Source organism: Rana temporaria, chromosome 4 (genome assembly GCF_905171775.1).
Source record: "Rana temporaria chromosome 4, aRanTem1.1, whole genome shotgun sequence".
In the NCBI taxonomy this organism is placed as follows: Eukaryota; Metazoa; Chordata; class Amphibia; order Anura; family Ranidae; genus Rana; species Rana temporaria.
Genome location: NC_053492.1, coordinates 387,199,729 through 387,225,165, shown reverse-complemented (window position 1 = coordinate 387,225,165; position 25,437 = coordinate 387,199,729). Strand labels below are relative to the sequence as shown.

The 25,437-nt window shown below is 43.4% G+C and overlaps 1 protein-coding gene across 1 annotated transcript in view; it reads left to right on the top strand.

Annotated features, from left to right (window-relative positions):
* The window catches only part of ACOXL (acyl-CoA oxidase like), a 456,283-nt gene that overhangs the window by 221,893 nt on the left and 208,953 nt on the right, over window positions 1-25,437 (top strand). The window contains exon 12 of the mRNA XM_040351094.1: window positions 6,541-6,694. Within this exon, the coding sequence (XP_040207028.1) occupies window positions 6,541-6,694 (154 nt within the window). The remainder of the gene's footprint in view (window positions 1-6,540; window positions 6,695-25,437) is intronic.

Genomic DNA, 25,437 nt, shown 5'->3' with positions numbered 1-25,437 from the left:
TCCAACCAATCTGACAGAGCTTGAGCTATTTTGCAAAGAAGAATGGACGAACATTTCACTCTCTAGGTGTGAAAAGCTGATAGAGACATCCCCAAAAAGACTTGCAGCTGTAATTGCATCGAAAGGTGGTTCTACAAAGTATTGACTCAGAGGAGGCTAAATACAAATGCACGCCACACTTTTTCAGATATTTTGAAAACGATTTATAATTTTCCTTCCACTTTGTGTTGGTCAATCACATAAAATCCCAATAAAATACATTTACGTTTTTGGTTGTAACATGACAAAATGTGGAAAATATCAAAGGGTATGAATACTTTTTCAAGGCACTGTATTTGTATAATCATTCCAGGAAAGGAAGCTAGCAATAAACATGTCAGCCATGAAAGAATGAGGCCATTTGCAGAATGAGGAGTAGCAACAGCAGCCTCCATACTTCTATTAGAAGAGGTTTCCTTTAAAGTTCAGTTTCATCAAGAACTGATATTTCGTGTTGCTGTGGTTGCAGACTGAATCACATGCCGGTCTTCTGTATATCTTTGGGATTCCAGTGGTAAAATATCCGATCCCAAATTTCCTGTCTATTATCGCCTGAACAGAAGTAAAGTGGAGCAGCAAAAAGAAAGTAATCCCATCCATGGCAATAGCCACATCACTCATAACAATTATAATTCGTACAGGAATAGTCGATTTGAATAGTTAAAACTGCCTTTTATTGTACTAGAGCTAATCTCCATAAAATCCATGGCATTTCCCGAGTTTTAACATGCTTGACATGAATATAATTCTGAAACGGACGTGCTTTAACAGAGTTTACTAATATGCAGGGTAAGCAATTTTATTAAACATCTCAGCCTAAGATGTGTCAGTGTGGTTTTGCTGTTACAAAATAACCAAAACCATTGTACTGTATGACAATGCAAAGTGAAATAATTAGTTGGTGGTTGATAATGTGTTATTACGTTACAGCTTTCGTGAACAGCTTGCGATGCATACAGCAGGGCTCAAAATTTCAAGTCCTGAGCTACTAGCCAGGCCTCAAGAGTTACTCGCCATCAGTTGCCCCACCTAATTCATACACTGCCCTTCGCCTAATTGCACCCGTAAACACGCCCTCGTAGATTATCTCATGGAATGACACTGTTTTATACAGAATCAAGTTGCAAAATTAAATATTACCAACAACAACTTTAATAAAATGGCACAGGGCACTGGGGGCAAACCAGAGGGACAGGGCACTGGGGGCAAACCAGAGGGACAGGGCACTGGGGGCAAACAAGAGGGACAGGGCACTGGGGGCAAACCAAAGGGACAGGGCACTGGGGGCAGTCCAGAGGGACAGGGCACTGGGGGCTGACCAGAGGGACAGGGCACTGGGGGCTGACCAGAGGGACAGGGCACTGGGGGCAGACCAGAGGGACAGGGCACTAGAACTGGGTCTCTTCCCCATTATCTTGCTGTCTCCTCTGCAACTCCCATCCATCCTCTCTCTATCTCCCATTTATCTCATTATCAGGAGCCTGTGTGTGCGGCTCCACGCTTGCATGTCCCCACTTCCACCTTTTATTCAGGCTGGCAGAGAGGAGAGGAGCTGCAGCACAGTGGGAGGGAGTACAATCCAGCGCTGAGATCCACACAACTGCACAGCCATTGACACCATAGCACAGCGCACACTGACAGCGCACAGCACACATTGAGACCAGTCTGTTCACAGTGCTCAGGCTGAACTGTTGGTCACTTACATAGAGCATAAGGAGAAGAAAACTGCACAAACTAGAAGGCTGCCGCTCTCATGTCAGGGCAACTTTCAGTGAGCGCTGCACCGGAGTGGTAATTTTGGCAATCCTCCACCTCACTCATTACTTTCTGCTCTCCAGCTACATTGGTCGGGGCCCGGGGGAGGGGGGCAGGCTCAGAGAGGTCATACTGTTGGGTCCCATGGCTTAATGAGAATTGTAAGGAGAGCACCTGTGTACTGCTCTGCCTGTGCGCGACTCACCAGACTACTTTTCCCGAGCATGCACCTTTCCTCTTCGGCCGCCAATCTCATCGGGACTCTAAGGCCGGGTACACACGAGAGGATTTATCCGCGGAAACGGTCCGGGGGACCGTTTCCGCGGATAAATCCTCTGGCGGATTTTGATCTCATGGTTGTACTAACCATGAGATCAAAATCCCCGCGGAATTCCGTCCGCGGTGACGTGTCGCGCCGTCGCCGCGATGATGACGCGGCGACGTGCGCGACGCTGTCATATAAGGAATTCCACGCATGCGTCGAATCATTACGACGCATGCGGGGGATGGATTCGGACGGATTGATCCGGTGAGTCTGTACAGACCAGCGGATCAATCCATTGGAATGGATTTCAGCGGATCGATTTCTTAGCATGTCAAGAAATTTTGATCCGCTGGAAATCCATCCCCGGGGACAAAAATCCGCGGAAACAGATCCGCTGGATCGTACACACCAGGGGATCTATCCGCTGGAGCCGGTCCGCGGATCAATTCCAGCGGATCGATCCTCTCGTGTGTACGGGGCCTTAGTGTAGCCACAGATTGGAGGGAGATTGGTCATGCAGCCCTGTCATCACTCGCCCCCAGCTTAAATCCACTCGCCAAATGCTAGTAGGCGAGTGGAAATTTTGAGGGCTGCATACAGCAATACAAAGTATCTATAAAGCAAACATTTGAAACTTACAGTGAAACTCCACTCTTTTTTAGTTTTAGATATGGTGGGACAACATTGTCACTGGGACAAGTGTGGGTGAATCTACACAACAGGCCCACAGATAGTCAGAGGTTGTAATCCTTCCTTGCTCTATCCAAAAGCCCCAAAAATGTGTCTGGAAATGTACTTTAACCACTTGCTGACCGGCCAAAGTACCCGCTCGTAAGGATGTGTGGATGGTTTTTATAAAAGATCCATAAAAAATAAAAAATACATTGCACTTACAGCATCCATATTCAAAGATATCCTTAAAGGGGTTGTAAAGGTTAATTTTTAATTTTTTTAACTAGGTTCCTTTAACCACTTGCCTACTGTGCACATACACCCCCTTTCTGCCCAGACGAAATTTTAGCTTCCGGCACTGCGGCGTTTTAACTGACAATTGCGCGGTCGTGCGACGTGGCTCCCAAACAAAATTGGCGTCCTTTTTTTCCCACAAATAGAGCTTTCTTTTGGTGGTATTTCATTGCCTGTGCGGTTTTTATTTTTTGGGCTATAAACAAAAAATTGTAAATTTTGAAAAAAAACACAATATTTTTAACTTTCTGCTATAATAAATATCCCATTTTTTTTTAAAATATTTTTTTTTCTCAGTTTAGGCCAATACGTATTCTTCTACATATTTTTGGTAAAAAATAAAAAAAAATTAAATCGCAATAACCGTATAGTGACTGGTTTGCGCAAAAGTTATATTGCCTACAAAATAGGGGACATAATTTATGATTTATTTATTTTAATTTTTTTACTAGGAATGGCGGCGATCTGCGATTTTTTCGGGACTGCGACATTATAGCGGACACATCGGACACTTTTGACACATTTTTGGGACCATTCACATTTATACAGTGAACAGTGCTATAAATATACATTGATTACTGTATAAATGTGACTGGCAGGGAAGGGGTTAACCACTAAGGGGCGGGGGAGGGGTTAAATGTGTAGCCGAGTTCGTTTTCTAACTGTAGGGGGAGGGGGGTGACTGGGGGAGGTGACCGATCTGTGTCCCTATGTACAAGGGACACAGCATCGGTCTCCTCTCCCTGACAGGACGTGGATCTCTGTGTTTACACACAGAGATCCACGGTCCTGCTCAGTTACTGGGCACACGCATTGTGTTCCCAGTAACGCGACGGGTGCGCCCCCCCTAGCGGCTTTAAATGACAGGACGTCATATGACGTCCTGTCAGAACAACAGGGTATTCCGCCCGACGTCATTTGACGGCGTGCGGTTGCCAAGTGGTTAAGCTAGTGCATTGTTGGTCCACTTACCTTTTCCGTCGATTTCCCTAAATGTTTTTTTTCTTTGTCTGAATTTCTCACTTCCTGTTTCAACTCAGTAAGCTTGCCCTCATCATCCGAGCTGTGCTGGGGGTTAGTCAGCATGCTCGCCCCCTCCCTTGGGACTACATCCCTGCGGGGAGACGCTGTGTTGTAGTCCCTAGGGAGGGGGCGAGCATGCTGACTACCCCCCAGCCAGAACAAGCTTACTGAGGAGGAACAGGAAGTGAGAAATTCAGACAAAGAAAAAAAACTTTTAGCAGGGAAATCAAAGGTAAGTGAACCAACAATGCACTAGCTTAAAGGAACCTATTTAGAAAATAAAAAACAAACCTTTACAACCCCTTTAAGTCTGGTGTGCCGGTCGGCGCACATCCAGACAAACCCGTCCTTCCGAGACAGGAATTAGAAAATCCGAGGTGTAATGTAAATAAACCATTGAGGATCCTGGGCGAAATTATTGACCAAAAATTATCATTGACCCCCTCCCCCTTGCAAGTTGCCCACCTAATGTTGGAAGGCATGTGACCTGGTATGGTATAAGAATGAGAGCCACACACTAGCGCCCCCTTCTTTCTTTTCTGGCCAACCGGGCTGCATGCAGGAATAAGGATCTGGGTGGCATTTTTTTTTTTTTTTTTTAAATGTGCCCTTTAAGCTGCACGAAAAGATCCTTCACGCACTGCACCCTTTTTTGTTTTTGCAATGGTACATGTACCTTATGGCAGTGCCCTTTTTTCAACAATAGCTTGCTTATTAACAATAAAAAAGACCAGGACATATAGCAAGATTTGGCTTTCATAGATTTCAAGGGGTTCAGCACTAAGTTTGGGGTTTAAGGACATGCGGCTGGGTTTGCTGAACCAAACCCAGCCAGGTTCACGCATTCCTAATTTCAAGTAACAACTGCAAATTTGTATATGTGTTGGAAGTTTTAAAGCAAATCTGTGTTTTGCCTTTGCAGGAAAAAGCAACTGGTTCGCATTAATGCTGACCCTTATATACCTTTCATTCCCCCCACCACTCCGTTCAGTCACTGGGAGCGATGGGAAAGTCTTGTGCCATCAAAAAGTCACTGAAATCGCATTTCCCTTGGCTCCAGGCACTAAACACAGTGAGGGGATTAAATAAAGCCATTTCCTTGCCCTGAACAGGCAAAGCACAGTACAAGTAGTTTTGAGTTTATCAGCAGCAACACAATGGGGGTTATTTACGAAAGGCAAATCCACTTTGTACTACAAGTGCAAAGTGCACTTTGAAATTGCACTGAAAGTGCACTTGGAAGTGCAGTCGCTGTAGATCCGAGGGGGACATGCATTTTTGAAAATAAAAAACAGCATTTTAGCTTGCACATGATTGGATAATAAAATCAGCAGAGCTTCCCCTCATTTCAGATCTACCCTCTACCCCTCAGATTTACAGCGACTGCACTTCCAAGTGCACTTTCAGTGCAATTTCAAGTGCACTTTGCACTTGTAGTTTGCACTTGTAGTGCAAAGTGGACTTGCCTTTTGTAAATTACCCCCATTGTCTAATAAACCTTGTAAAATAATTGGTCTACAGCTAATGATTTTCTTTATTACATCAGCACCAACAGCAAAGTATATGTCAGCAGCTGCGGCCTCTGAGCCCTTTACAATTTAATAACAGGTAGCTGGCGGCCTCAGCTATCTGTGGCTGTTCACACAGCCAGCGATTACCTGCGGCGATTGCCACTGGACACAGTGGGGTAGATTCAGATAGATTAGCGGATCTTTAGATCCGCTTAATCTATCTGATTTACAATCCGCCGGCGCAAGTTTGAGAGGCTAGTGCTGTATTCAGAAAGCACTTACTTCAAAACTTGCGGCGCTGTATCGTAAATCCCCCGGCGGAATTAAAATTCCGCGGCTAGGGGGAGTATAGTATTTAAATCAGGCGCGTCCCCGGCAATGCGAGTTTTCCCGGCGTGCATTGCTCCAAATGACGTCGCTAGGATGTCATTGGTTTTGTCGTGAACGTAAATTACGTCCATCCGTATTCGCGTCCATCCGTATTCGCAAACAACGTAAAAATTCAAAACTCGGCGCGGGAACGACAGCCATACTTAACATAGGATACGCCGCATATAGCAGGGGTAACTATCCGCCGGAAAAAGCCGAACGCAAACGACGTAAAAAAAAAAGCGACGGGCGGGCGTTCGTTTCTGAATCGGCGGATCTCCTCATTTGCATATTCGTCGCAAGTAAAACACGAAACGCCACCTAGCGGCCAGCAGAAGATTGCAGCCTAAGATCCGACGGTGTAAGTCACTTACACCTGGCGGATCTTAGGGAGATCTATGCGTAACTGATTCTATGAATCAGTCGCATAGATCCGACCGTCGGATCTCAGAGATACGACGGCGTATCAGGAGATACGCCGTCGTATCTCTATCTGAATCTGCCCCAGTGGGTTCAGTATATAAGTCATAAGAAAGGGAGATTTGCATTACTGTGATAACTGATAGGACCCTTTGTAAGAACCGTTAAGAGAACTATCATTTTATTTTATAGGTATGCAGGAGAAATACTTGATGAAGATGTTTATCACAACAGAGACCTGGTAAATAATCGCCATTTACAAGCACTTGTTGCTGGTCTAAAGGCCTATAGCACGTGGGAGAATTTGTCATGTCTACAGGACTGTCGGGAGTGCACTGGTGGAATGGTGAGTTGTAAACCAGCAAAAACTTTGTATCGGCCTTGAATGGGTCCAAATGAAGGGTAGGTTCCCTCTCTCTAATTATTTGTAAAATAAAAGGACATTTGCAAATAATATGGAAATCACCCAATTTGATTGGGTCCTTCTCTATAGTTCCATGGCTTCCCAGCAATCAACAGTTGGACTATCATCCCAATTGGTAGAATTTTATGTTTTTTTTATAGGGAGTCACTATATTTCAAGGTCTTATACCTCTGTGCTTCTGCAAAACAAGGTTGTATAATGTATTAATGTTTTTTTTGTTTTTTTCTCAAATCAATTATATTCATTCATCCTCCGTGAAAACAGAATGGTAGCCTCACCATTTATATATGCTAAATTACTAGGAAAAATGTCTATACCTTAAAATGTGTCTCCCACAAGCTGCATTTATATGAGTCCCAAGGGCCAGATTCAGAAAGAATTACGTTGCGCAGCGGCGGCGTAACGTATCCCATTTACGTTACACCGCCGCAGGTTTACAGCGTAAGTGCCTGATTCACAAAGCACTTTCCTGTAAACTTGCGGCGGTGTAACGTAAATCCGCTCGGCGCAAGCCCGCCTAATTAAAATGGGGCGGGCACCATTTAAATTAGGCGCGTTCCCGCACCGAGTGTATTGCGCATGCTCTGTCCATCAAATTACCCGACGTGCATTGCGCTAAATAACATCGCAAGGACGTCATTGGTTTGACGTTAACGTAAATGGCGTCCAGCGGCATTCACGGACGACTTACGCAAACGACGTGAAATTTAAAATTTAGACGCGGGAACGACGGCCATACTTAACATTGGTAGACCACCTAGGAGACAGCCTTAACTTTACGACGCGTATCGCTACGGAAACAACGTAAATTTAGATCGACGGGCATCGCGGACGTTCGTGAATCGCCGTAACTAGTCATTTGCATATTCTACGCCGACCGCAATGGCCTCGCCACCTAGCGGCCGGCCTAGAATTGCAGCCTAAGATCCGACGGTGTTACACAAGTTAGGCCCCGTACACACGACCGAGTTTCTCGGCAGAATTCATCCAGAAACTCAATCGGAGCCGTATTCTGCCGAGGAAACCGGTCGTGTGTACACTTTTGGCCGAGGAAACCGACGAGGAACATGTTCTCTATTTCCTCGTTAGTCAATGGGGAAACTTGGCTCGCCGAGGTCCTCGGCGACTTCACAAGGAACTCGACGAGCAAAACGATGTGTTTTGCCCGTCGAGTTACTCAGACGTGTGTACGGGGCCTTACACCTGTCGGATCTTAGGGATATCTATGCATAACTGATTCTATGAATCAGTCGCATAGATACGACAATCGTATCTCAGAGATAAGACGGCGTATCAGGAGATACGCCGTCGTATCTCTTCTCTGAATCTGGCCCTAAGTGTCTTGCAGATGCTGTAGCAGGACCCTGAAAGCTCTTTAACCTCTGTCTTGATCTGTTCTTGCTGTCATACTCAGAGGTAATGGACTTTCTTCCACTCGCTTCTGTGTCTTTCATGACACTCACATTTTTACAAAAGTAGCAGTTTATGGTGCTGTATAGAGTAAAATATTTCTTTGATCGGATGTTTAACCCATTCCCAGCAAGTGTCAATACAGTGACAGTGTATATATTTATCATTGATCACTGTATTAGTGTCACTGGTTCCCACAAAGTGTCAGTTAGTGTCAGATTGTCTGCCGCCGCAATATCTCAGTCCCACTTTAATGCCCCGTACACACAATCCGAATTTCCGATGGAAAAAGTCCGACTGACTTTTGACATCGGAAATTCCGACCATGTTTTTCCCCCACTAAGGTAATTCCATCCGAAATTCCGATGAATTCCATCTGCGTTTACATAGAGAACATGTTCTCTTTTCCTCCGATGGAATTCCGTCAGAATTCCGATGTGAATTTGGTTGGACAAAGGTCCGATCGTGTGTACGGGGCTTTAGTCGCTGATTACCATTATAACTTTTGCGCAAACAAATCAATATATCCTTGTTGGGATTTTTTTAAGAAAAATATGTAGTAGAATACAACATTTCTGAAGAAATTAAATTTTTTTTTTGGATGTGTTTTATAGCAGAAAGTAAAAAATATAGGCCCGGATTCACAAAGCACTTACGCCGACGTATCTCGATATACCCTGCGTAAGTGTAACTATGCGCCGTCGTATCTGCGCGCCGTGCCCACAGAACTAGATACGCCTGAAAATAGGCTTCATCCGACCAACGTAACTTTCCTACGCCGGCGTATCGTGGGCGCATATTTACGCTGGCCGCCTCATTGCAAATATGCAAATGAGGGAGATACGTCAATTCACGAACGTAGTTGCGCACGGTGCATAATATACACGGTTTGCGTAAGGCTTACGTCCGGCGTATAGTTATTACTCATCTATGAGGCGCAACTCATGCAAAGGTATGGACCAGGGAACAGCCATCGTAGTTTACGTAGTAGTACGTGAATAGGGCTGGGCGTAGGTTACGTTCGACGTATCTTAGGGAGTAGTTTTGGCGTGATTCTGAGCATGCGCACTGGGTTGCGTCCACGGAACGGTGCATGCGCCGTTCATTTTAAGTACTTGTATGTCACTCTGCACATCATTAGCATGGGGTCACGCCTCATTAGCATGGCTCACGCCCACTTCCACTTTGGCAAGGTTACCATGAGGAAACACAGCATATCTTTATCAGCGAGTGGGAGCAAGTGCTTTGTGAGTACTGTGCTTGCCGCTCTGCGCTACGCCGGCGTAGCCTAAAAAAGATACGCTACGCCGGCATAAATATGCGCCGATGTATGTGAATCCGGGCCATAGTTTTTTGTTGCAAAATTGTCTTTTTTTTTTTTTGATCATAGCGCAAAAATAATAAATCCAGTAGTGATCAAATACTGCCAAAAGAAAGCTCAATTTGTGGGGAAAATTATATAAATTGTATTCATGTACTGTGTTATTATTTTTCATATTGACAATTACAACACACAGCACAACACTTATGCCCTGTACACACGATCGGTCCATCCGATGAAAACGGTCTGATGGACCGTTTCCATCGGTTAACCGATGAAGCTGACTGATGATCCGTCTCGCCTACACACCATCGGTTGAGAAAACGATCGTGTCAGAACGCGGTGACGTAAAACACAACGACGTGCTGAAAAAAACGAAGTTCAATGCTTCCAAGCATGCGTCGACTTGATTCTGAGCATGCGTGGATTTTTAACCGATAGACGTGCCTACAAACGATCGTTTTTTTTCTATCGGTTAGGTATCCATCGGTTAAATTTAAAACAAGATTGCTTTTTTTTTAACCTATGGATAAATAACCGATGGGGCCTACACACGATCGGTTTGGTCCGATGAAAACGGTCCATCAGACGGTTCTCATTGGTTTGACCGATCGTGTGTACGCGGCAGGGGCGGACTGACAATTCATATGGAGCCCCCGGGCAATAGAAGCTTATGGGGCCCCCCGGGCTTACAGATGGTCACCATGCCAGGAGGCAGCGCAGAGGCAGGGCAGCTAAAATCTCAGGATTTTCACATCAAAAGCATGTCGGTTTCTGACATACCAGGGGCAGATGTAAAGAAAACACCAATTTTTACATACTGTCCCTGGTTTTATTAAGCCTGGCAACTCTGATGGGGCCCCCCAGTGGCATGGGGCCCTCGGGCAGTGCCCCGAGAGCCCCAATGGTCAGTCCGCCCCTGGAACGCGGCATTAGTTTACTTCTATCATACACTTGGTATTAGGTGTTCTGTGAGTGTGGCTGTAAGATCTTGATTTTTTTAGATTTTGACATTAAACACAGATTTATTTGTTTTTATTTGAACAAAAAGATGTTTAAACACATTGGGGCAGATTCTGGTAGATTTGCGTAAAAATGCGGCGGCGTAACGTATCTAATTTACGTTACACCGCCGCAAGTTTTACGGGCAAGTGCTTGATTCACAAAGCACTTGCCTGTAAAGTTGCGGCGGCGTAGCGTAAACCCCCCGGCGCAAGCCCGCCTAATTCAAATGATCCGGGTAGGGGGCGTGGATCATTTAAATTAGGCGCGTTCCCGCGCCGAACGTACTGCGCATGCGCCGTCCCTAAAATTTCCCGACGTGCATTGCGCGAAATGACGTCGCAAGGACGTGATTGGCTTCGACGTTAACGTAAATGGCGTCCAGCGCCATTCACGGACGACTTACGCAGACAACGTAAATTTTTAAATTTCGACGCGGGAACGACGGCCATACTTAACATTGGTTGCCCCTCATATAGCAGGGGCAACTTTACGCGTCGCAAAAGATACGGAAATGTCGTAACTTCACTGCGTCGACCGCGCGTACGTTCGGGAATTTCGCGTAAATAGCTCATTTGCATAGACGACGGGGAAAACGACGGAGGCGACACCTAGCGGCCGAAAAAAAAATTGCATTTAAGATCTGACAGCGTAAGAGCCTTACGCCTGTCAGATCTAATGGATATCTATGCCTAACTGATTCTAAGAATCAGTCGCATAGATACAACGGCCCAGATTAGGACTTACGACGGCGCAAATGGCGTTGCGCCGTCGTAAGCCCTTTTAGAATCTGGGCCATTGATCAGTGTCCTTAAAACACTTTTAACCCCCTTGAACATTGTTGTTGCACTCTGAAACATTTTCAGTGGTTTCTTGCTATTACAACCAATTATAATCCATAAACATGTCTAAATAATTTTAGAATGTCAGCACAGACTATGAAAAATAGAACTGCGAAACTGTCCCAAGTGGTGTTCAGCCACAAGCCTCATATTTATCACACACATTATTATTACAAAACCTCCAGTGTGCACTTGTGAAAATTAGATTGATTCATTTTTCTGTCCTATCCTTTGACATTTGGCAGTATAAAATAAAGACTATAACATAGGGTATTGTATGTTCAATGAAAATGATCTGATAACTACAAGAATCACCAGTATTATAATAATCAAAACTCTATTTTCTGTCCAATTATCTGAGATTGGTGGAGTTAAATAGACAGATATTAAGTGAATGAACTCTTTTTATTTATTTTTTCCTTCAATCCATTTGAAGTGGATTTTAAAATACCGTATTTGCCGGCGTATAAGACGACTGGGCGTATAAGACGACCCCCTAATTTTCCAGCCAAAATGTTGGTTTTGGGATATACTCGCCGTATAAGACTACCCCCTTCCTACTAGTCATGCCTCGCCTCACGGTGCCACCATTACATGCCAGACTGTGCCCCATTACATGCCAGACTGTGCCCCATTACATGCCAGACTGTGCCCCATTACATGCCAGACTGTGCCCCATTACATGCCAGACTGTGCCCCATTACATGCCAGACTGTCCCCGATTACATGCCAGACTGTGCCCCATTACATGCCAGACTGTGCCCCATTACATGCCAGACTGTCCCCGATTACATGCCAGACTGTGCCCCATTACATGCCAGACTGTACCCTTACCTTATCCCAAGACATGCAGAATCGTGGCCGTACGATTTTTCAAAGGCCGTGCCTCCTACGTCTTCTGTTCCGTGATAGGCGGAAACACTCAGCTTCCCAGGAGTGTTCAGTGTTCGCCGAGGACGAGAGGGCCTCCGTGATAGGCGGACACTAAACACAGGACGAGAGGGCCTCCGTGATAGGCGGACACTGAACACAGTGCCTCCTGGGAAGCTGAGTGTTTCCGCCTATCACGGAACAGAAGACGTAGGAGGTGCGGCTTTTGAAAAATCATACGGCCGCGATTCTGCATGTCTTGGGATAAGGTAAGGGATGTTAGGTTACCGGCGTATAAGACGACCCCCGACTTTTAAGAAGATTTTAAGGGGTTAGAAAGTCGTCTTATACGCCGGAAAATACGGTAATTTTTTTCACAACAGAGCAGCAGTTACTTAATACAGTGATATCTCTGTTTACTCTGATGAAAGGGAATAATATTTTAATGCAGAACACGTATGAAAAATAGATCAGGGGTCTCCCCTTTTTCAGGATTCCAAAGGCAAATCCCCCCCTAATGTTAGACTAGTCCCGTCTCTCCATTCAACCTATCCAGTTTCTGTGCACCTTGAACAGCAAATTCAGACGATTCTTGCCTTGTACCAGACATGGAAACACTTTAAGACCCCTTTCACACTTGGGCATTTTTCAGGCGCTTTAGCGTTAAAAAAAAGCGCTTGTAAAGGGCCTGAAAGAAGCTGCATCTGCAATGTGAAAGTCCGAGAGCTTTTACACTAAAGCGCCTAAAAAACGCCCCAGTGTGAAAGTGGTGTTAGCGTTAAAAAAAGCTCCTGTAAAGCGCCTGAAAGAAGCCTCATCTGCAATCCCAATGTGAAAGCCCGAGTGCTTTCACACTGAGGCGCTGTGCTGGCAGGGTGTCAAAAAAAGTCATGCAAGCAGCTTCTTTGCAGCGCTTTAGGAGCGTTGATTACACCGCTCCTAAAGTCCCCTTCCCATTGAGGGAGATTTTTTTAAATCCAAAGCGCCTGAAAAACACCCCAGTGTGAAAGGGGTCTTAGCGGCGCTTTACCAGCATTTTTCAGGCGCTGGCAGTGTGAAAGGGCTCTAAAAAGCACTCAGGCTTTCACATTGGGATTGCAGATGAGGCTTCTTTCAGGCGCTTTACAGGCTTTTTCTTAATGCCAAAGCGCCTGAAAAACGCCCCAGTGTGAAAGGGGTCTTAAAGTGGAGTTTCCCCCAGGGAAAAACAATTCACAAAAAATCCTCAAAAAAATTGATTTTTTTTATATATACTCACCCGAAATACCTGCTGCTATGCGGAAGTCCGTAATCTGCCTCTTCTGTAACCGCGGTCTGTCTTCTTCTGCATCCTCTTCTAGTGAATGGGCGCAGTGCTTTCTGGGAACTGTGTGTAATCCCAAAAAGCAGCCACCCATTTACAAGTCGGCGCGAGACTCCCGCATGCGCAGTAGGAAACGGGCAGTAAAGCCATAAGGCTTCACTGCCTGTTTCCCTTTCCTTAGTGTGGATGGCGGCGCGGGACCTGCACCGATCGAGGGATTGGCGTCAGGGGGCCATCAGTTCCGGAGAGTAGGACAGGTAAGTGTCCTTATTAAAAGTCAGCAGCTACAGTGTTAGTAGCTGCTGACTTTTTTAATTAAAAAAAAAATTCACGGATTGGAATCCCGCTTTAAGCGGTCCATACCATCTCTTTGCCATACACGACCCATACCATTACTTTAACCACTTACCCCCCCGGACCATATTGCTGCCCAAAGACCAGAGTACTTTTTGCGATTCGGGACTCTGTCGCTTTAACAGACAATTGCGCGGTCGTGCGACGTGGCTCCCAAACAAAATTGGCGTCCTTTTTTTCCCACAAATAGAGCTTTCTTTTGGTGGTATTTGATCACCTCTGCGGTTTTTAGTTTTTGCGCTATAAACAAAAATAGAGCGACAATTTTGAAAAAAATGAATATTTTTTACATTTTGCTATAATAAATATCCCCCAAAAATATATAAAAAAACATTTTTTTTCCTCAGTTTAGGCCGATACGTTTTCTTCTACATATTTTTTGTAAAAAAAAATCGCAATAAGCGTTTATTGATTGGTTTGCGCAAAAGTTATAGCGTTTACAAAATAGGGGGTAGTTTTATGTCATTTTTATTATATATTTTTTACTAGTAATGGCGGCGATCAGCGATTTTTTTTTCGGTACTGCGACATTATGGCGGACACTTCGGACACTTTTGACACATTTTTGGGACCATTGGCATTTTTATAGCGATCAGTGCTATAAAAATGCATTGGATTACTATAAAAATGCCACTGGCAGTGAAGGGGTTAACACTAGGGGCGGGGAAGGGGTTAAGTATGCCTGGGTGTGTTCTTACTGTGTGGGGGGGGGGGTGGCCTCACTAGGGGAAACACTGATCCTCGGTTCATACATTGTATGAACAGAAGATCAGCATTTCCCCTGCTGACAGGACCGGGAGCTGTGTGTTTACACACACAGCTCCCGGTCCCCGCTCTGTACCGAGCGATCGCGTGTGCCCGGCGGCGATCGCGCCCGCCAGGCACACGCACGGGAGTCGGGGGCGAGCGGGGGGCGCGCGCGCGCGCCCCTAGTGGCGGCTGGGAGAGAGGACGTCATATTACGTGCTCTCGCCCAGCAGAGCCACCTTGTGGACGTATTTCGACGGTGCGGCGACGGCAAGTGGTTAAAGACCTGATAAACCATGAAGACTTCTGTCACCACATTACAATGTTTGTAACAATCTCTTTAGCCTGCTCCACCTGTAGACCAGCTTCTCAGGCACATCCTTCCCTATTGAGATGGGATTATTCCCACTACTGTTGGTCTAACTTTTTGTACGATTTTTGTACACTTTTTGACCTTGCTGATTTTACACTGTTCTTTTTCATAAATAAAATACATTATGGGGAAAAAAAAATAATCTTTGAACATACAGCCACAAGGGTGCTTTATTATGCCCTCTACTGTAAGGGGGATTTAGATTGTTTTTCAAAGTAGATGGGAGCAAGTGGACTGGGGCAATTGCTTGATTCCCTCAACACAGTCAGCGTTGATGGAGAATCCCTCCCACGGAGCTGTTGTGTTCTCCCGGCAGTGGGGTGCAAAGTAAAGTCTTGTTTAAAAAATAGATAAAAATAACAAACATGTTGTACTTTTATACTTACCTACTCTGTGCAGTGATTTTTCACAGAGCAGCCAAAATCCTCCTCCTCTCAGGTCCCTCTTCTGCGCTCCTGGCCCCTCCCTCCCATTGAGTGCCACCACAGCAAGCAGCTTGCTATGGGGGCATCCGAGCCGAGCTGCAGCTCTGTGTCCATTCAGACACGGAGCTGCCATTTTGCCCCACTCCCTTTTTCCTGATTGGCTAACTGTCTTTGATTGACAGCAGTGGAAGCCAATGGCGCTACTGCTGTGTCTCAGCCAATCAGGAGGGAGAGTCCTGGATGGCCAAGGGACTCGTAAACATCGCTGGATAGATATGGGACTCAGGTAAGTATTAGGGGGGCTGCTGCACACAGAAGGCTTTTTATCTTTATTTATAGGATGCATTAACACAAAAAACCTTATGCTTTTACAACCACTTTAAGCTCCTCACTGGACAATGAACACCACAAAGTTCCAGATAGTGCGTAATCCGTATAGTGCAGCTTTAAAGAGAAAGTCCATTAATAAATAACATCATTCAATTGCAGCTATCATTTATCTTGTGCAATAATGTCCAAAAAAGTGCTCCGTGCAAATTGTGCAAACCAAATTCTATTAATCATAAAATGCTCTTCCAAAAGTGCTCTCATGTTCAGCAATAAGCCACCACCACATATGAGAACTCACCAGACAGGAATGATCCCCTGCTAGAGTAGGTCAGTGATCGTTTTTCCCCCAAGAGTTTATTTATCCAAGGTGGCACCGCTCCATCCTCTCACCACAGTCAGGGATTTCATAAAATCAGAGAAGATAAAGGGCTCCAATAGTGTAAAAAAAAACTTTTATTTAGGCGACTAACATATACAACTTTAAAAATCTATCATGCTCACAGTTAACTGTCTATTCCGCCCTGTACCCGGGTTATGTAGCATTTTTATTATACAACACTGGTTCACTATAACAAGCATAAGCCCTGTTTGTAGCCCTGATCACTCGGGCCTCTCACCACTTCTGGGTGTCTCCAGCGAACCACCTTTCTTTTCTGTACCCGCGCCTCAACGTTTCGTCGTGCTGACGTCTTCAGGAGGCCTACTTTCACAGAGCACATTTTTGGACAGTATTGCACAAGATAAATTATAGCTGCAAGCAGCACTTGAAGGTTATTATTAATTAATGGACATAATCTTTAAAGTGATATTAAAGTCTTGCTTTTTTTGTTTTGTTTTAAAAGAACAAACATGTTATACTGGCCTGTTCTGTGCAGTGGTTTTGCACAGAGAAGGCCAGATCCTCCTCTTCCCGGGTCTCCCCCCGGCAATCCTGGCCCCCACAGCAAGCAGCTTGCTATAGGGGCACCCAAGCTGAGCCGCTGCTATGTGTGTCCATTCAGACATGCAGCCGCGGCTAGGCCCGCACCCTCTGTCTCCTCATTGGCTCACTGACTTTGATGGACAGCAGCGGGAGCCAATGGTGTCAGCTGCTGCCAATGGGGGAGAGTCTCCCGGACAGCTGAGGTTCTCGTGCAACATTGCTGGATTGAGATGGGGCTCAGGTAAGTATTAGAGAGGGCTGCACAGAAGGTTATAAAAAAAAATGGTTTTATAAAAAATTATTAAAAATGCCATAAATCTATTACATATTTTGTAGATGCAGTAACTTTTGCGCAAACCAATCAATATGCGCTTTTTGGGATTTGTTTTACCAAAAATATGCAGCAGAATACAAATTGGCCTAAATTGATAAATACATTTTTTTTTTTTTCAAAAGTTTCACTTTATTTGTTTATAGCAGGGATATGCAATTAGCGGACCTCCAGATGTTGCAAAACTACAAATCCCATCATGCCTCTCCCTCTGGGTGTCATGCTCGTGGCTGTCAGAGCCTTGCTATGCCTCATGGGATTTGTAGTTCTGCAACAGCTGGAGGTCCGCTAATTGCATATCCCCGGTTTATAGCATCAAAAATAAAAACCACTATAAGAAATCTTTATTTGTGGGGAAAAAAATTGTTTGGGTACATCGTTTTCGGTTCAACCGACACAATGCCATATCGCAAAAAAAATGGCCTGGTCATTAAGGGGGTAAATCCTTCCGGGACTGAAGTGGTTAATAGGTATTTGTAAAGTTCCAGATGGGTCTTTTATCCAAAAATATCCTGACTTCCAGAGTATGGGAGAGTAAACATCCCTTTTCAGAACACACATACATGTGCCTGATCTTGCAATCTTGAGATCTTAGCACTGACAGTTAGGGTTAGAGAACTGGGACTACATTTACGCACAAATCTACTTTCAAAAAGTCTGCATAGGAAATTCTGGGGACATCGGTAGGTATATTTGTAATTAGGATTGCACCGATTCTAGTATCAGTATCAGTGCCAATACCAAGCATTTGCCCGAGTATCAATACTCAGGCAAATGCTCCGATGCTTAATCCGATACCTGGGTTATCAGTGCGGGGGGGGGGGGGGGGGTTACAATCACGATCTCCCTGTATACATTTCAATAAAAAAGCTGACAGACGTTTCTCCTCCTCCCCCCCCCCCCCCCGGCAGCTTTTAGCTGCTTGATTGAAATGTATACAGGAAGATTGTAACCCCCAGCGCCGCACCGATCACCCCTGACTGTCCCCCATATCCTCGTCTGGTCCCCCTCCATGCTCCTCCCATCCCCCTCCATGCTCCTCCCATTCCCCTCTGTGCTCCTCCGGTCCCCCTCCGTGCTCCTCTGGTCCCCCTCTGTACTCCTCTGGTCCCCCTCCATGCTTCGGTCCCCTTCCATGCTTCGGTCCTCCTCCATGCTCCGGCCCCCCTCCATGTTCCTTGGTCCCCCTCTGTCCTCGATCTGTCAGGATGGAGAGCGAACAAATGAGTCTGTAAATATGTAATTTACCGACTCCTTCTTTTTCCGAATGAACATGAGTCAGTGATGCTCTGTTCATTCATAACTGAGCATTGTAAACTGTGTTTACGATGCTTCAGATTATAAATGGAGAGGAGCTACTGTCTCCTGTCCATTAATTTCAGTGAAATAGACCAGGGAATCTCTGTCCTCAGTCCCTTTCCCTGTCTCAAAAGGGAGATGTCAGGGGTCTGTTATGACCCCTGATATCTCACCAAAGCCACCCCCAACAGGGATAATAAAAATAAATAAATAAGAATAAAATAAGAATTGTATTAAATAAATATTGAAAAAGTAAAATTGTAAAAATAATAAAAAATTCAATACAAAACACACTGACACCTACCAAACCCCCCCCCCCCCCCAAAAAAAAAGAGAAAGCATTGTAAAAAAAAAAAAAAAATTATATATATATATATATATATATATATATATATATATATATATATATATATATATATATATATATATTTTTTTTACATAACCTTGTAAAAAAAAAAGCTACTCACGTCATCAGTGCTGCATATTAGTGCCACTGTCACATGACATTAAAAAAAAAAAGTATCAGTGATCGGTATCGGCGAGTACTTGGAAAAAAAAGTATTGTTATTTGTATTTGTACTCTGTCTTAAAAAAGTGGTATCGCTGCAACCCTACTTGTAATGTTCTTTACTCTGAAGTTAAAATAAAATATAAAATAAAATCTTAGTTTTGAATCTAGTATTCATCTAAATTCTGAAAAAACGTTGTAATGCTCCACAAGAATAGCCCCCTAAAAGCTGTAGATGAATAATGAAAACCAGTATATTTGCCGGTCTCCAGAGTTGACAACACGCAAACCAACCAAAATAGATTTCTGTCCATTGCGTGACGTAAAAATATAGTTCTGCACATGATTATATGATTAAGCTCGGGTTTTGCAGAGCTAGGACATGTTACAAACAGATGTGAGCATGAAGACCCAGCCAACACAAACAGTTCAAGAAACGCTGTGAGACTCTGCTCAGATTACAGAATAGTGCAGGCCTCTGTCATTTCTAATCCTCATTAGCCGCTAGATAAAATCAAGCTGTTTTACAGAGAGTGTTTATATATATATATATATATATATATATATATATATATATATATATATATATATATATATATATATATTTAGTGTATAGATGTAGCGAAAGGGTAGTTGATAAATTCTTATAAAAACTAATTTTGCAGTATATTAAAGTATTTATTTGATTTATCACCAATATTTTTTATATATTGTTAACCATGTGGCTCATAATGCAGACAGGGCAGCAGGTGGTATGCCCAACTATATGGTACCACCCAAGGCAGGGTACTGGTGTAGTGTATGCAATACAAGTATATTACACCAGGATGTGCTAGAATCCTGTACATAATCATCCATGTGATACTGCAGAGTAGATTTGAAATATTCATAGTTGTAAATGTTTGAAGTCCTAGGACAAAAAAACAGGAACTGATGGCAGGTGTGTGAATGAGGAGCCATAACTTTTTACATTCAGGAAGTCTAGAATTTTAGCAGTCCAGCCTCAGGTAACATGCCAAGGTTAGAATAGGTGTGACAAATCGGGGTCAGGTAAGCTGGTTTAGTATTGTCATGTTCCAGTAAAAATAATTATGTAAACCCTAATGCCTCATACACACGATTGTAATTTCCAACAACAGGAAAACAGCTAAAATTTGTCTTGCATAGACACGATCACACTAATCTTGTCTTAAATTCTGAACGTCAAGAAAGCGGTAACGTACAACACATATGACGAGCCGAGATCAATGAAGTTCGATTGGCAGTTCGGCTCTTCTGCTTGATTCTGAGAATGCGCGTTTTTTTGAGCGTCGTAATTGCATACATGTAAACGCGATTCGCCGAAATTATGACAGAAAAAGTGCGATGGAGCATACACACGGTCATAATTCACAACAAAAAGCTCACATCACACTTTTCCCTTCGGGAATCGCGATCGTGTGTACGAGGCATACGTTAGTTTGTCAAAGCACTGTCATGCAAATAATTGTATTTTTTTAAAGTGGAACTAAACTCTCTCAATGAATATTAACCATTTTTAATCCTTTTGCTACCAGCCGTTGTAAATAGATAGGAAGGTATATTATATTTACTTTTTTTATTTTTTTTATTTATTTTAGCATTTCATCAGTTGCTTCCTAGTTTCTAGTCTAGGCCCAAATTATGTCATACATCTCAGAAGTATGACTTTATGGGCATTTTTTTCTTTCATCTGGAGGGGGGTTTCTCAGTTAAGCACACTTCAGAGTGATTTCTGAAAAAAAAAGCATGAATTAACCTCCCTGGCGGTCTGATTATGTCTGATTTTTAGGCCTCGTACACACGACCGAGTTTCTCGGCAAAAACCAGCAAGAAACTTGCTGGGATTTTTTTTTTGTTGAGGAAACCGGTCGTGTGTACATTTTTCGACGAGGAAACTGTTGAGGATCCCGTCGAGCCAAAAAGAGAGCATGTCTTCTTTTTCCTCGACGGGAATGGAGAACCTTGCCTTGTCGAGTTCCTCGACAGCCTAACAAGGAACTCGACGAGGAAAACGATGTGTTTTGCCCGTCGAGTTCCTCGGTCGTTTGTACAAGGCTTGACATGTCAAAGCGGTACATTGTTTTGCATGGAAATTTGGTGTTTTATATTGTAGGTCTGTAATTCTTAGGAATAACTCACTTAAATCTGTCCAAATGAGAGTCTAGTAGACATCCTGGGTATGAGAACATTTTAAACTTGAAATCATAAATTAAAATATAATAAATAACTATAAATAATTATAAAAAATATAAATACATTTTATTCAATAATGTAATCAAATCAAAAACACTGAAATGTGTCCAAACAAGGGTGCAATATTACTAGTCACTGTAATACTAGACACTGCATATTGGTTTAGTAAACATCCCGGGTATGAACATTTTTGAATAATATATAAATGGATACTGGTGCCAATAGTGAAACTAAAAAGAGAAGGGTTGCTGCACCTAAAATTAGTGAAAAACAAATGAGGAATGATGATGTGATAAAGGGCACTTCCAATACAATCACTAAAGGTGCAAAGAGTGATATGTGCAAATATATACTCGAGTATAAGCCGACCCGAATATAAGCCGACCCGAATATAATCCGACCCGAATATAAGCCGACCCGAATATAAGCCGAGGCACCTAATTTTACCACAAAAAAATGGGAAAACTTATTGACTTGAGTATAAGCCTAGGGTGTCCATCTGCATGCCTCACTTTGCCTCACTGTGTCCATGTGCATGCCTCTCTGTGTCCATGACTTACTGTGTCCATGCCTCACTGTGCCCATGCCTCACTGTGCTCATGACTAGACTGAAGTTTAACATGGGAGTCTATGGAAGGGGTGCCCGACATGTGTGCCAAGTTTGGGGTCCAGGGGACCTACGGGCGTCCGGTACCGGGTCCCCAAATCCGCGAGATCAGGCGCAAAAAGGTGACTTGAGTATAAGCCGAGGGGGGGCATTTTCAGCATAAAAAATGTTCTGAAAAACTCGGCTTATACTCGAGTATATACGGTATACGTTTATAACCTTGTTAAAACGTGTTTAAGCGAATTGCTTCACTTTATACATGTGCACAAATGTTTAAAAAAAATTGTATATATAGGGCCAGATTCTCGTAGAATCGCCTATCGTTAGGCGGGCGTAGCGCATCTAAGATACACTACGCCGCCGTAACTTAGAGCGGCATGTCCCGTATTCTCAAAGAACTTGCACTTTAAGTTACGCCGGCGTAGTGTAACTGGGCCGGCGTAAGCCCACCTAATTCAAATGTGGAAGTGGTGGTCGTGTTTTATAGAAATTAATCGTGACCCCACGTAATTGACGCTTTTTTCGAACGGCGCATGCTCAGTATCACGTCGAATTTTCAAATTAAATTGCGCCCGCTCAATGCCTAGTCGACGTGAACGTAACTTACGTCCAGCCCCATTCACGGACGACTTACGCAAACAACGTAAAACGTGAAAAATTCGACGCTGTTCCGACGTCCATACCTAACATTGGTACGCCTCATCTACGCCTCATAGAGCAGGGGTAAATTTACGCCCAAAAAAGCCTAACGTAAACAACGTAAAAAAAAGCGCCGGCCGCACGTATGTTTTGAGAATCAGCGTATCTAGCTCATTACCATATTCGACACGTAAATCGACGGAAGCGCCACGTAGCGGCCAGCGCAAATATGCAACTTAGATACGACGGCGTAAGAGACTTACGGTGGTCGGATCTAAGACAAATCTATGCGTAACTGATTCTGAAATAAGGCGCATAGATACGACGCCTCAAACTCAGAGTTACGACGGCGTATCTGGAGATACGCCGGCGTAACTCCTACGAGAATCTGGGCCATAGTTTATAATTACTCAAAACAAATATGTCATAAAAAGTTCAAAACAACTCCAGAAATCTTTTTGAATGATTCTGCTCCTAACACCATGTGAAAAATAAAATCCGTGTTCCAGATAAAATTTGTGACTATTTACCCAAAGTGACAACAAATTGCGCTCACCAGATGGCTCTGGCCAGGAAGTGACCATAAAGGATGAAGTTACTCCTCAATCCCTAGAAACCATTCAATGATCTCCTCCCAAACGATCGTTCACATGTGTAGTGAACCAGGTCGAATGATCCCGTGAACAGCCAGATCAAATCCTTAGTATACAGTATATCCTCTGCTTCAATCACCCACATCTGCAAAGCAAGCTCCGGCAAAAAGAGCCAGGGAAGGCAGATATAGTGTAGTATCGCTTGTTTATTGTTGAAAATGTAAAAAAAAAATTGCAGTGGAGTGCAACAGCCTGTTAGGAACAACCTAGAGCGGTGGAAGTCCGTTCAGACAGCGCTATCTGACCAGCGGTGTATGCTGTGCATTAGGCAACCCCTCAGCAAAAGTGACGTAAAGTGTAAAGTGCATGTCAGACCTAGCTTGAAGCCAGGACTTTGCATATCTGATCTCCCACAGTACACAGAACATGGAAATTCAATTATTTTAATAAATATAAACTGCTAAATACTTTTTTTCATCAGCAGTTAGAGCAGTCTTGTGACTTCTATGAGTGTCTGGTTAAAGCTTGTAGGAGGAGTTTGATGATTGTCCTATGAGAATGCAGGACCCCTGACCCTCTGTCTGGACAGTACTGATTTGCCCTGTGCTGTACACATGGATTCTCCCAATAAAAAAAAAGAACTCTCTAGCAATACACACCAAACTGAGCATGTTCAGCCTGTCCCCTGGCCCTGTAAATATCAGGAGATATATTAGAGACAGTGGAAGAAGAAAGTGATCAGAGGAGACAGGTTTGAATAGCCTTTTTACACAATGCACAGGATTAACTCCTTAGGTTCCACAGTGAGCATAACAACCATGCTTTGCTCCATATACAGACAGATTTTACTGTTGTGGGTTTAGTAACACTTTAAAATAATGACCCAGTCCCTCCAAATTTATAGATGTAATTTAGATGTATTAATGTATATGATCTTGACAGCTTTTCACTACACAGCAGGGCTTCTTTGGTTTTGCTTGTCGTAGAATTTCTTCAAATTGTTTTAACTTAATTTCTTGGGCTTGTTGTGCTATGCAGATTATCAAAATGGGAAAATATTGAAAACAGTTGTAAAATACTTTCCAGAATCCAAATAGGTACTCTTTAATCAGTTTCAGTGTGGTTAGTTATTCTTTTTTTTTTTTTAATACATAATAAAGTTAGTGGGGAAGTAGAGAGTCAAACACATTAAGTTCCTCTAAATATGAATTTTCCTGGAACGGACACTAGTGCAATTTACTTGACTTTTATTTTTCCCCCCAACTCTGTTTATAGATTTATTTTATTGTTTATTTGAAATGCCAAAACCTGCCGCGCTCACGTGACAGTGCTGCTTATCCTCAAATTTTCCACTCCACAACATAACACACAGCTGGTTATGCCTCACCTCCTTATGCACGTCCTGTTCATTTTGGGTTTTGCGGTGTATTTTAAATAATAAAATATTCTTTCAAAACATCTGTGTGGAGGAAAAGCAAAGAAATTATTCGGCTCAGTATTCTCCTGTTGTAAATTTTGTAAAAAAAAAAAAAAAAGTGTTGGGTTCTTTTGTCTTATAATTTTGTGGAATTATTTTTTTTAATCGGTGGGCTTTCACCATTTACCAGTCATTTCTATTCTATTAGAAACAGGCTTGGTGAGGGTAAACTTTTTTTATAGTTTATTATTTATATGGCTACCCTTTATGATTATTTTTGCTTGACCAGAATTTTTGGTAGTACTCCTGCAATGGCCCTATAAAGTAACATAAGCCCAATTACCAAATTTTAATTAACTGAATGACAACAGAGAATAATATTTGTTCTAAATGTTTTAGGGTTTAGTGTTATCTTCGTTACCTTCTGCCCCTCTATACTGTTAAAACGTGTAAACAACGTTTTTTTTATCTTTATCCTCCATTGAGGAACACAAGGATGAAGTAAGATGCTGCCTTCAGGGGGTTGATATTAGTTAACCCTACTCCTAACCATCATGCCTCAGTTGTTTTGCTAGTGTAATAGGAGGTTGGACTTTTTCTCCCTTTCTATCTTTTAAAATGTATTTTACTCTTCCATCCACATTCTTAAGAATTTGTGGGTATTTAATCTCCTCAATCAAGACTTCTGTACGCTGCTTAAAGTGGAAGTCCATGATGAAACTAAAATCCCTGCATCTATAGCCACCAACATTCTAACACTAACCTCTCTAGCCCTGAAAAGAAAAATATGCTATACAGACCTTTTCTGCAGGCGATCTGACCCGAGTACACGTCCGACAACGGCTGTAAAATGAATGGGAAGTGATGTCACCCATAGACTTACTATGGGGCTTCCGTTGACAGACTTGTCCTCTGCACCCGCCAATACAGCGAAGCCATGGCTCACATCTCAGAGTGGGATCAGAGCTTCGGCCGCTGGAAATCGCGTCAGATCGCCTGTAGAAAGGTATGTATAGCGAGTTTTTCTTTTTAGGGCTAGAGAGGTTAGTGTTAGAATGTTGGTGGCTATAGATGCAGGGATTTTAGTTTTATCATGGACTTCCACTTTAAGCTAGTCTCCTACAGCAACTATCTGGGCTGGCTGACTTATCCTTAGGG